The sequence below is a fragment of the Typopeltis vanoorti genome, chromosome 5 (assembly GCF_054136105.1).
Source record: "Typopeltis vanoorti isolate ZY-2024b chromosome 5, IOZ_Tvanoo_1.0, whole genome shotgun sequence".
NCBI classification, from domain to species: Eukaryota; Metazoa; Arthropoda; class Arachnida; order Uropygi; family Thelyphonidae; genus Typopeltis; species Typopeltis vanoorti.
The window spans coordinates 169,379,089-169,392,303 of NC_143553.1; the positions used below are offsets into that span (position 1 = coordinate 169,379,089).

The 13,215-nt window shown below is 35.6% G+C and overlaps 1 protein-coding gene across 1 annotated transcript in view; it reads left to right on the forward strand.

Annotated features, from left to right (window-relative positions):
- Positions 1–1,625: 1,625 nt before the first annotated feature.
- Positions 1,626–13,215, forward strand: part of Muted (biogenesis of lysosome-related organelles complex 1 subunit 5) — a 110,443-nt gene continuing 98,853 nt past the window's right edge. Inside the window, exon 1 of the mRNA XM_090392916.1 lies at positions 1,626–1,754. Coding sequence (XP_090249042.1) covers positions 1,718–1,754 — 37 coding nt within the window. The 5' untranslated portion in view covers positions 1,626–1,717. The remainder of the gene's footprint in view (positions 1,755–13,215) is intronic.

A 13,215-nucleotide genomic window follows, 5' to 3' on the forward strand; every position in this document is an offset into this window, starting at 1 on the left:
TGATGAAGAACTCAGTTAGTAATGACAATCATTGCTCCTGCAAAGCTTTCAATCCCTCAAAGTTTGGAGAGGGGATTGAGAACAGCCCTAAGTATTCCTGCAGGATCCCACACATGCTGAATAGAACTGAGGTTAGCAGAATTAGCTGGCCAGTCAATACGTATGATAGTCTCTTCTTAAAGATATTTGTAGTCGAGCAGCGCTTGAAGACGCTGACTATTATTATTTTGTAGGATAAATTTCTTCCTTATTTCACCCGCATACGGAGTAACATAGGGGTATAGGACCTCTCTATAAATTGCAGCATTTATGATGATGCTAGGAAGCACACAGGTTGGTACGTCCAGCCAACCATATGTTGTCCCTAACCATCAGACTACCTCCACCATACGTGTTCCTTTCACAGATATTACAGGAATGATATCGCGTTCCTCGTTTACTCTTCAAAGTGATACTAGGAGTGCTGTGATCCAAAGAGAGAGAGAGAGAGAGAATCAGAGATACGTTATGATCCGTCTAATCTCCGTGAAATAGACTCTTTTATGGTAGATTTTCTTGAGTTTATGGGACGAAAGAACACCGATTGCCGGTGCCAGATATTAACTTACTCAAGAACTGATAGGGGAATGGCTTAGAAAATGTTCCACTACTCGGCGAGAATTGTACTTAAGTCTTTTTACAGACAGCCTAACGATATCGATTCACACGCCACTTCCACTAAGCTCCGTACTTGTTTTTATTATTGTTGTTGTTGTATAGGCACTTCCATGGGATCCAAAGACTCATAGTGGGAGTTCCAAACTCTCTACACAGTATCTCTCGTTCCTTTCCTTGAACTTATTGACACACCAATCATTCACAGCATCCTCTGGAAATCCATTCTATTGCAATCTAAAACCCATAATGGATGAAGATTTGTAGGTTGCAAAAGTTGGGAGCATTCCACAGGGTGCTCAGCATCCCCAAGAAACCCAGGTAATCAGACCTGAGCACAGTAATCCCGATGTGAACATCCTTATATAGAGGAATGATAACTTCTTGTTGGAATGATAACTCCCACTTGTTATTGTGTTCTTCAATAACCAATCAATCCTGTGAGCTGCATTGGCAACCTTAGAAATATGCCCTCTATGCTTCAACTCTCTATCTACTGCCACTCCTTAATTCTCAGCTTCATCACTTTTCTGGAGGATAGTTCATAATTGTGGTACACTGCTTGTAATCTTTCTTCTCAAAATGCATAACTTGACCCTTTTCCACATTAAACCGCCACTCGTTATCTCTTTGGCCCACCGTCACAGCCTATTTAAATAATCCTGCAAGCTCTCCACATCGCCTTAACTGTTACCCTACCCAATTTTGCATCATCAGCAAACACCCGAATGTGTCCTATATAATTTTTGTAAAAATTTAACAGTAGTGGTCCAAGCACATAGTGGTCCAAACACCACTATTACCGACTTTCTCCTGGATTCTACTCCTCCATTTTTTAAAAATGCTTTTAAATATTTAAAAAAATTAAAATTTTTAAAATCCATTAATAGGAGACGAAAATTTCAATTTAAAATAAAATTATGATGAATGTACTTATCGATTTTTTTTTTTTTTTTTTTTTTCCCTAAATTGCTGGCTGGACTACAATATTTGCACGCCAGGTTGCCTACTTGAAACATTTAATTTCGTGTTAGAGAGGATCTGAAGATTCAATTTCCTCGATATGGTGGAGATATCATCTTTGGAAAACGTCGTCAAAGGTTAATGATTTATCCCTATGTTGTGTATGAAAAGCGGTGTAATAAAAGCTAGCATAAAATAAAAGGCTTTTGTAATATTTTGTTTAGAGGGAATCTTTTGAATTACTTCCAAATATTTGATTTGGTGTTCAACTCTTGGAAAATTTTTTCCCGCTTGGTTTCTATGAATGTTATACTTGACAAGTATGCCCATGCAATTTGCATATAGTTCTGATGGGTAATATGTTTTGCTGGGGGTGAAGGTTCATATTTGAGGCTTCACTTTGCGTTTAGTTATGGGTGTGTGGAGGGGATTGAGATCCTACCATTCTTATTTATGAATTATATGCCTTTAAATGGACTATAATCACTTAAATGTTAATTCTGGCATAGGATTAATAAAAAAAAAAATGCATTATTGTGTATAATAATGATTAGAAAGAATACCTTAAATTGTGTAGTTTAATATTTAAAAAATTTATAAATAAGATTTACTTCAAGAGAAAGCTAGGGGACTCGAAGTTTTCAGGTAAAGAGGAAATCGTATCCTTAGGACATACGTCAGTATGCTGTATGGAAAGAATATTTGGTCAAAGTGAGACAAAGTGAGATATGTGAATGGCTCAGCACTGGCAGGGTTCCAAGGAAGTGGAAAAGAGGGGTAAGATAGTACCATTTCATAAAGGTAGCTCCAAGACAAAGAACTACAGACCAATTAATATATCAGGAGTAGTTGTTAAAGTATTGGAAAAGTTGGCGAAAGGTAAAATGCAACAGTGGGTGATAGGGATGTGATACTCTATAGTGGGCAGCATGGTTTTGTAAAGGGTAGGTCTTATCTTAGTAATACACATTTTGTAATAAAGTGACAGCAGAATTTGATACAGGTAATGGCTACACCATGGCAACTTTGCCAATGCATTTGATAAAATACCACATGGAAAACTATTACAAAAACAGAAGAGGATGGGAATGGATATGAGGCTAGTAGCATGAATGGGGAGTGGAGTCTAGGAAAATAATGGTCACTAGTGGAGTACCTCAGGGTTTGGTCCTAGGGCCAGTACTATTTAATTTATCAGTGACATAGGGAAAGATTTAAGAGGGGATATTCAGTTGCTTACTGATGATGCAAAACTGGGAAGAGCAATAGTTGATAAAGGTGATGTGGATAACCTGCAGGATGATTTAAATAAATTGGCACTGTGGACAAAGGATAATGATTGTCAATTTAATGTTGCAAAATGTAAGGTTGAAAAGATTGCATATGGTGTATTGTATTGATGGCATTGGTTTGCAGGAAGTTGATGAGGCTAGGGACTTAGATAATGGTGGACAAAGAGTTAAAGTTCAGAGGGCATGTTGTAAAAGTTGGTAGAATAGTTCAAGGATTACTTAGATGCTGAAAAACACGCTAACATGTAAAGGTGGGGAAGTTATTATCCCTCTTTATAATGCTATGATTTTGCCATATCTTGACTACTGTGCACAGATTTGGTCAGCTGGATTTCTTGGGGACTAGGAGGTGGACGAAAGAATTCAAGTGACCAAGATGGTGACAGGTTCTGTGGAATACTCCCTACGAGGATAGGCTGAAGGTTTGTGGGTTACAAAGTTTAGTTGATAGGTGGAAAAGAGGGGGCATGATAGAAACTTAACATATTAAAGGGGTTTTATAAAATTGATGCAAGGGAAATTTTTCAATATAAATAAAGAACTAGGAGCCATCCGAGGATGTTGTGTAAGAGTATGGTTAGTAGGAGTGTGCAGACCAAATTTTTTGCGTGGAGACTGGTGAGTGGAAATGGATTGCCAGAACTGGTTGTGAGTTCCCTAACAGTGAATGGATTCAAAGAGAGGTATAATAGGATTTGTGTGTGTGTGATGGTTGATTTAGGTCTCCCATGATGAGTTACCGGACTCCATGGAGATGCCGTAAAATAATAATTTATTCTTGTATTTGACATCTGTATTGTTTTAAGGATTAATGTGTTTTGGCATAATTACTAGTTTAAAGGACAATTACTATTATGAATAAAAACGTAATATGAATGAACAGCAATAATCTGTTATTTGTAAACCACATTGTAATAAATTGCATGAGAGTATAGACCTCTTGTGACATGTCCTTTGAGCCCATGGAGGTCAGATGTTAATAAGTATACAGTATAATAAAGTATATAGAATTAAAATATCAACACCTAGAGCCTTACCTAGTGTACATGTATACCAAAGCAATAAACAGAATCTTTGGTATGGTCACCTTTTTTGCTCTTAATTTAATGTACTAAGGCTTTTATACTCGGTAACTAAGCTTTTCAAATATGGGACAACTACGTATCCTAATGAAGCTTATGTGACACCTACAGGGAGTCCAAAGACTCATCGAGGGAGGGCACCCACTCTACAACTCTGTATCCACCACTCAATCCACCAACTGCAACACTATCTTCTGCCCATCATCACCACTAATATTTTCACAGACAATCGCAAACATTCATGCCCATGCAGGCTTCGAACTTGCAGCCTTTTGGCTGGAAAGCAGATATGCTAACCACTTGACTAACCAAGGCGGCTTTTAAAAGACAAACACAAACCTCTATATACAGGATGTGTGGCAATCCTGAGTATGGATAAAACTGAACTGGATTAAAAAAATGTGACATGATTGGAAAGGATGCTGGAGAGTATTATGAGGATGGCAAAATATTCTATGGATTACTGATAAAACTTAGAAATGAAATACTACCCTATATCTGACTTAATCATTTTGCTGTGAGGCAAGTAAAGAGACTAACAGTATCTCTCTCATTGCAAAGATTTCATCGTTCATCTCTTTACTAGGCAACACATTGTAGACAGATTTCAACCAGGGTCTCTACTTCACTCGTTTTTGTTTTGGCAGCTGTGATTCTTTACACACCTTAAAAGGCTGTGGAGATGAGATTTTTTCCCCCGGTTATCTAGCTTTAATCTTTAAGCAACCGTTAGATCAAGTATCATCAATATATATCCATTATCAAATATTTTAATATATATATATATATATATATATATATATATCAAATATTTATATCAATTAGATCAAGTATCATCAATATATATCCATTATCAAATATTTTAATATATATATATATATATATCAAATATTACATTTAAAAATTCTATCTATAATATATAAATGGAAACTGCATACAGATTGATGTGTAACTTAATGTAGAAGTCAACAGTTAGTCCTAAAAGATGCCCCTTAGCAGGTTAAATTGGGTTGTCTTGGCTATTGGTCTGATCTTTGAATGTAAGCTTCCCAAATTGGTAGTCTCATGCACCCAAATTTGTTGAGGTTTGGGAAGTTTTTCAGTGCTGAGGCTGATTCAAGGAATAATCTTTGGTACTTGGTGCGGTGTAATAACGTGGCCTTCTCCCAGTGTATTCTGCGTTGAGTATCTAATGCATGGTCAACAAATCCTGAGTGGCAGTATTGTGGAACTGGATGTAGTCCTTGAGCTTGGATAACCTGATATTGGCTCTCCTGCCTGTTTGGCCATAGTAGGACAGGTTGCAACTGCAAGGCACCTGGTATACTCCAGGTAGGTCTAGGGGAAGCAGCTGGTCTTTCATGAAGCAGATAAGAGATGCCAATTTCTTCGGCGGTTTGTAACTAGTGAGGCCAATTTTCTTAGGATTTTTGTTAGTTTTTCAGATGTACCCCAGATATATGGAATGGGGATAGATTTAGAGTAATCTCTGTTATGAAGGGAAGAGGGTGGTTGTGGTTAATTGATTTTAATATTTTTTGTATTTTGGGGGGGTTGTAGCCATTGGCTAAGAATGTGTTAAGGATATGGTCATGTTCAATAATTAGGGCATTGTTATCTGAACTGATTAATTTTGCCCTGTTATATAGAGTTTTTATATAATCCCATATTGTTGGGAGGGGAGTGGCATGACTGCTGGAGAATGTATCTACCTGTATGTGTAGGTTTTCTGTAAACAGAAATCCATCAGGCCGGCTTGTAATCCGAGTGTCTAAGAAAGAGAGACTGTTTTCCTTTTCCAAGGTAAACTGGATCCTGGGGTGTTTAAGTATGTTGAGACGTGGAATGTATCCAGGCCATGCAGCCAAATGGCAAACACATCATCCACATAGCGTAGCAAATTGGTGGGTTTATATGGGGAAGAGTTTAAGGCTTTTTTTTTTTTTTTTCAAAGGTCTCCATAAAGAAGTTGGCCAGAGGAGAGATTGGAAACTCATTTCTGTCCCCTCTATCTGTTTGTAGAATTTTCATTGCCACACAAAATAGCCTTAGTTCATGGTGAACTGAAATAAAGCTGAGATATCGGGAGGAAATTTGCTTTGGATGAGGTCTAAGGTATCTTTAATATCTTAGACCTCATGTGATCCCTGAAGATGGCAGTGCAACATTGCTGAAATATATAGTTATTAAAGTTTTTATAATTAATAATTTTATCATTTCCTAAAAAAAAATTAGAAGTATGTCTAACCAACATATAAGCATACCTATTAGACAGAACTACATATTCAACTACATATTGCCTGGTTAAATAAGGCTCCCTTGTTTTCTTTGGGAAAATAGGGTGGACAATGAAAAGTTAACTACTGGAACAAATCCAACTCAATATCAACAGAACTCAAGATTGGCATCATACACTAAAGAAGCATCAATGGAATAACTGAAGAATTGGATAAATACTAAATTGACATAACAGGTCTTAACAAAAGAAAAATGGGAGATTTGTCTGAGAAACAAATACAAAATTTTATATTCAGGCAATAGAGAACAGGGAAAAGGAATACCTATAACATGGTGTTCAACCTTTTTTCACTACACGAGTTGCTTTTCTATAAAAAGTTATTCGGAAATCTATTCTCTTATATAGATCACGTTTCCCCAACCTGATATCTGATTACGCACAAATAAACAACTAAAAAAAAAATACAGAACTAAAAACTTTATTTGTGTATTTAAAAATTTATTTATCACTTTTAATTATTTTAATACAACAAAATATATATATATATTGGAATAAAATATTTATTCCTCTGTTATGGGAAACCAAAGTTAGAAAAAACAACAAATTGATTACAAACTCACAAGTTACAGGAAATGCTGGTTGATTTAAAAAAAAAAAAAAAAAAAAATTAATGTGAAATTTGGCATTGTTTGGACCTCGCAATATTTTCATAGTCAAGTTGATATGAAGAAGTGGCCAATCGCAGACAATCATCCAAATGATCATTTGTAATTTGGTTTCTTAACTGATTTTTGATGACTGTCATATTTGAAAAAGCGGATTCTGACAAATATGTCGATCCAAAACACGACAGAATTTTTCATGCAATATCAGTTAATATTGGGAATTTTTCATGTGCATACTTCCAAATGACTTCATTGTTTATTGATTTTAAATGTAAACTATTCTGAATGTTTATCTCAAGTTCTACTTCAGCTTGATTTATATCAAACATCCCACTAATTTTATTTGAAATTTCTGTGATGTTAAAGTTTTCTTGAAATGGATTATTGATAAAAGATACAATCATTTCAGTTTTATTAAAATCTTTAAATCTTGAATTTATTTCTTCCCTTACTAATTCTATTTTATGAATCAATTCTTTTAAATCATAGCGAAGCATTTCTTGATTTTGTTCAGAAAATTTTAATAAATATGGATGTTGTCTAAATTCATGGTCATTTATATTTTTCTTTAATAAAAATAAGTATTGTTGGAAAGTTTTTATTGAACTTAACATGTCAATTAAATTTTTATCTCTACCTTTTAAATTTAAATTGCTTAATTTCGTACAGAATCTACTAAAAATGATAAGTGTAACAACCATCTTTTATCACTCAATTGTGGATAAATACTCCTTTTTTATCAAGAAAATTTTTTATGTCATTAATTAATACAAGAAATCTTTCTAAAAATTGACTTCTGCTGAGCCAGCGAACATTATTGTACAACAGAAGTTCCCTATCATCATCTGCCTGTAATTTAAATAACCACTGTTGCAGGGTTTTTCCTCGAACAAAATTTACAATTTTAAATGTAATATCCAAAACATCCTTTGTGTTTTTTTACTACACAGTACTTGTTGGTGAATAGTACAGTGGTACGTTAAAAAATCTGGATATTTGTCATCGTTTTTACATAATGAAATGAAGCCTGATTTATTACCTATCATTGCAGGAGCACCATCAGTAGTATTAGACACAAGTTTAAAAAGCAGAAGTTTGTGTTGTTTCACAAATTCATCAAATGCCAAAAAAATGTCTTCTCCCCTAGTCCTAACCAATAATGGTATAATTTTCAAAAGTTCTTCTTTACTTGAATAATCTCGAAATACCATGTGAATAAATACCATTAACTGAGCAGTATCAGTGAAGTGAAGTCGTTTGATTCATCAAATTGTAATGAAAATGCAACACACTAGTGAATGTCTGACATTAACCTGGCCTGGAAACTTTTCTCTGGCAATTGGAACTCTTCCTTTCGGCAATTTGAAACCTTGTCTGCAGCCTAGAAGTAGTCTCTCTCTCTCTCTCTAGCAACATCTCAGAGAAGCTCCTTTCTGGAAGTGGGAAACTCCTCTCTTAAACAATGTGGATTGGGGCAGTCTCTCTGACAGCAATTCTGGAACCGGGATCCCTTCTGCTTGCTTCAGTCCCCTTTTTATTAGGCCTCCTCTGAGACCTCGCATGAAGTTTGGCAACCACCAAAGAATCGGTTTGAGTCTTTCAGCTTAAGTTTCAAGTTCGGCATGCCTTTTGTTCTTCTCCACTTTCTTTTGATTGTAAGTTGCTGGCCATCAGAAAGTTTAGAACTCTTTCTTGACTGACTTTGGAGATTGTTATTGAAACTTGTATGTATGAGAACCTGCAAGCCTTTTTCATACATACAAGTTTCAATAACAATCTCTCTAATGCTGCCATGTACAATCAATGTAATGTGCTTTGGAATATTTAAGCTACAATCGAGTTTTTACATTTTGCTTATAATCGTATTCACTCGGCTCGCTGTTCGACTTCCACTGATCCAAATTAATTCATTTACCCGGACTTATAAAAAAATTACTGATTTGACAATTTTAACGAAAAATAAATAAACAATAGCAATACACTTAAAGCGAATTAAAAACAATACAAAATAATGATAAATAAAATATTTTGTTTTCAGTTTTAATTAAATTTGTAAGGAGGAATACACAAGAGATCGACCAAAAATTCCAGTCCCATCTGATTCACTAAACTGAATCAGATGAGACTGGATGATAGACTAGTAAGTTAGATAGGTGTAAAGCACTGTTTGATGGGCTTAGCGTAACAGCGTTTGCTCCTGTGATCTTTTGGCTCCATGGAGGTCTGGTGTTAATGATAATTAGAGAAAACATTTGACACAAAGAAGAATGAAAAGTTGGTCTTTGTTGGATATCTGAACAGCTGAGAGTAGGAAATAATTACCAGACTTTGAAATGTTTTAGGAAAATTTGGTGAAAGGAGCAAAGCTAATAATGGTAAGCATCTAATGAATTTATGTTCAGGATGTGTACTAGTTATTGTTAACATAAAGATGTGTACAAAATCATGTGGAGAGAACGTGCAAGAAATAAGTCTCGTTGACTGTGTTATTGTTGATATTGATATTTTCATGTTACTTCAGGACACGATCGTGTAGACAATTTGAAATCCGGAAATGGAAGGGATCACCATTTAGTTTTACGCAGCATAAAATTGAATATTGTATTGAAAAGAAAGAAAAGATTGTAAGAAAGTTTTAAAATGTAAAAGTTCAGCAGCTTTCAGAGGTGAACTGTAGACTCAAAATACACAAATATTATTCAAAGAAAAAAAAAAAGTATATGAAAACAACCAAACCTTGGAGATTAAGTGACAGATTGTGAAGAAAATGTTGATTCAGCCAGAATCAACATTTGTTTGCATGGATAGAAAAATCAGAACTCTGTGGCGTACTTGGTGAAGCCAATGTGAATCAAGGAGAAGGAGAAAGTATATTGAAAGTTCCTGGAAAGTAAATCAGCATGTGAACTGAGAGAATACAGAGAAGAATGTAAGAAAGCAAGCAATGTGTGGAACTGGCTAAACAAGTCATGAGCAGACTTTGCATAGAACATAGAAAATAAATGACGAAAGTGGCATTCTGGTGGCTATTGCAAAACCTTAGAAATCAAGGAAAGTATTCAAAAAGGAATCGGATGATAAAGGTGACGTGAAAACTGAAAATGAATATATTCTAGATGTCTGCAATAATTACTTTGAAAGACTGCTAAATGAAACAAACAGTGACAGTGCAGTGGAAGAAAATATTCAAGAGCAATGCAGTTAGGAATACATATCAGTTTTTGAGGTAGAAAAACAATTAAAACTTAAACCTGAAATGTGGAAAGGCAACTGAAGTAGGTGATTTCTTATTATGACATCTCTGAGGACTCATTGCAGGAGGGCCCTCTGCTCTTTTTCTCTAGTCTGCAGCATCCATCTTCCCTACTACTTAATTCTCCAATTACAACAGTGTTCAATCAAAAATGCTCAGATACTGTCCAACCACAGATCCGAGACTCTAGTTTGGCATCTTGCCAAGAAGAGTCAATTTATGCTGAAGGGGAGAAAGAAAGAAAGGATGTACGATTTGGTCACAACACACACACAATCATGTGCTTTATACGTAAAATTTTCCAACTGTTGTACAAGCAAAATAGTTACTACTTTAAGACTAGTTTCATAAAAGAAAAGCTAATTTTCTGATGTACAATAATAAACACGTTGATTACCCTAATATCGGAATGGATTCTCCTTCTTTTGACATGCACAGAAATGTCGAAGGATATCGCAACTGTGGGCATACAGTATGGTAAGTGAAGCTTGGAGAACAAGTTGGGTTCAGGCCAAATAGAGGTGGTTGTGATCAGATTTTTACTTTTTAGTTTTCCAAATAATTGAGAAATCATGGGAATATAACTATATTTAAGTTTTGTAGTTGCTGAAAAATTATATATGACAGGGTTCCAAAAGAATAGCTGTTAAAAATGCTGCATTTATATTATATGATGTAAATAGGACATTGTGTCAAGCAATAGTCATTATTTGAGTAGTAAGTCAGCAGTTAGAATTGAAGGAGACACAGGAAGATGGTTTGATGTTAAATCATTTGTGAGATGAGTGAACATAATCTTCACTGTTTTTCATCTATATGGACCACATTATGAACATAAGTGGTATTAATTCTGCTATCAAAATTGGAGATGATAATTTCAGCTATTTATGCAGATAATAGTTATACTTATAAATAAATCTAGTAGAGGTCATCAGGATTTCCTGACTAAATTGAATAACTGCTGTAATAAATTTTGTATGAAAATCCAATAACAAGACAATGAAAACAGTGTAGAAACATTGAAAACATTAACTGCATATTGAACAGAGAATCTATAGAATGAGTAAAACATTTCAAATTAAGCACAATTTTTAGTAAAAGAAGCCCATCAGTTTGGAAAAGAATAACAGAATGAGCAAAGGTGGTTGTGTGTGGTAGGAAGTCAACTGATTAAGTTTATGTGGAATAAGAAAGAAAATAATCAAAACACCAAGTTAGCTATATACAAGATAATATTCAAACCAGTTTTAACATATGGAATATGTTAGAAATAAACTACTTGACCAAAGACTGCAGACCTAAGATATGAGAATTCTGAGAAAGATTAGAGAGTGAGTAGATGGGCAAAGATAGTAGCATCATATTATAAACGAGGCTATTCAACGAGGCAGAAGGTTACAAGTAGGGTTCCACAGGGCTCAGTACTGGGACCTATATTGTTTAACCTTTATATCAATGACATTGTCCGTGGATTGCAAGGGGATGTTCGGTTGTTTGCAGATGATGCGAAGCTGGGAAGGGTTATTAGTAATAGTGCAGATGTGGTAGCCCTGTAAGAGGATTTGAATAAGCTAGATGATGGGCAAATGAATGGAGGTGTAGTTTAATGCAGCAAAATGTAAGGTCTTGAGGTTTGGGACACATCGATGGGATGCTGCCTACTCTATTGGAGGAGTTAAACTGGAGGAAGTAAGAGAGAGAAGAGATCTGGGTTTGATGATTGATAGAAACCTGAAATTTAGGGGACATGTTGCAAAGGTAATGAAGGTAACACAGAGGATTGCTGCAATAATGAGAAGGACACTGACCTGCAGAGATAAAAGGGTTATCATTCCGTTGTATACGACTCTGATCAGACCACACTTAGACTATTGTTCTCAGATCTTGTCCCCAGGATTTGAAGAGGATAAATTAACTGGAAAGGGTGCAAAGGCGGATAACAAAGATGGTGTTGAGACTGTACAATGTTAGTTATGAGGATCGGCTGAGGGAGTGTGGACTGCAGAGTTTGGTGGATAGAAGAAGGAGAGGTGATATGATTGAGACTTTTAAACTGTTCAGAGGTGGTTATAGGGTTGACACTGGGGAGTTCTTTTGCTTGGTTGAACAACGGGAAGGAGTCATGACAAGGGGCCATCCCTGTAAGTTACGAAAGGAAACTGTGAGAAAGAGGGTGAGGAGTGGTTTCTTTGCATGGAGGGTGGTTGAGCCATGGAATGCATTGCCTGATGGAGTGGTGAGAGTGAGAACGGTCACTGCATTTAAGGAGTGGTATGATAGACTTTGTGTTTCCTAGGAGGGACCTCCCTCGATGAGCTTGATAGACTTGTGTTTCTTAGAAAGGACCTCCCACAATGAGTCTTTTGACTCCATGGAGGCCTGAATAATAATAATAATTAGGAATAACTTGCCATCATTAGCAATCAGAAATGTGTAGCAGATCTAATCTCAGATATTATAGTTGCTTAAACTGAATGTGAGAAGAAGAGATAATAAACCAATTTTTTTTTTTTTTATTATTATTTTATTTTTTTCAGGATGGATGAAAAAATCCCAGAGGAAGCTGAGGGATGGGGTGGGGTTGTAATTGTACAAAGAATAAACTGCAACATTTTATTATTATTATTGACCCTGTGTTTAAAAATTAATTGGAATTTATTACCACCAGATCTCCATGGAGTTAAAACTCATCATGGAAAGTGCAGACTATTACACACAAAGCCTATCAAACTGTGCTTTAAACTTATTCAGTGTATTTGCATTCATCACATTACAAGGCAATACATTCCACTCGCAATCCACTCCATGCACAGAACCTGCTCCTTATGCCTCAGCTCACAAATCCCATATACAGCATCCAGGAATGTCCCCTTGTTCTACCCTGTTCTCCATTCTATTAGAAATTTCTTCCATTTTAACCCAAAGCAAACCTTTACCAATTTAAATGTTTGGTACAATGGTATCAAAATGGGTCCCTGTGGCACACCACTAGTAAATTTCCTCTTCCAGGTTACTGTATCCCCCCATACACAACTTGCTGATACCGATCTGAGAGAGCTAGTTCCTC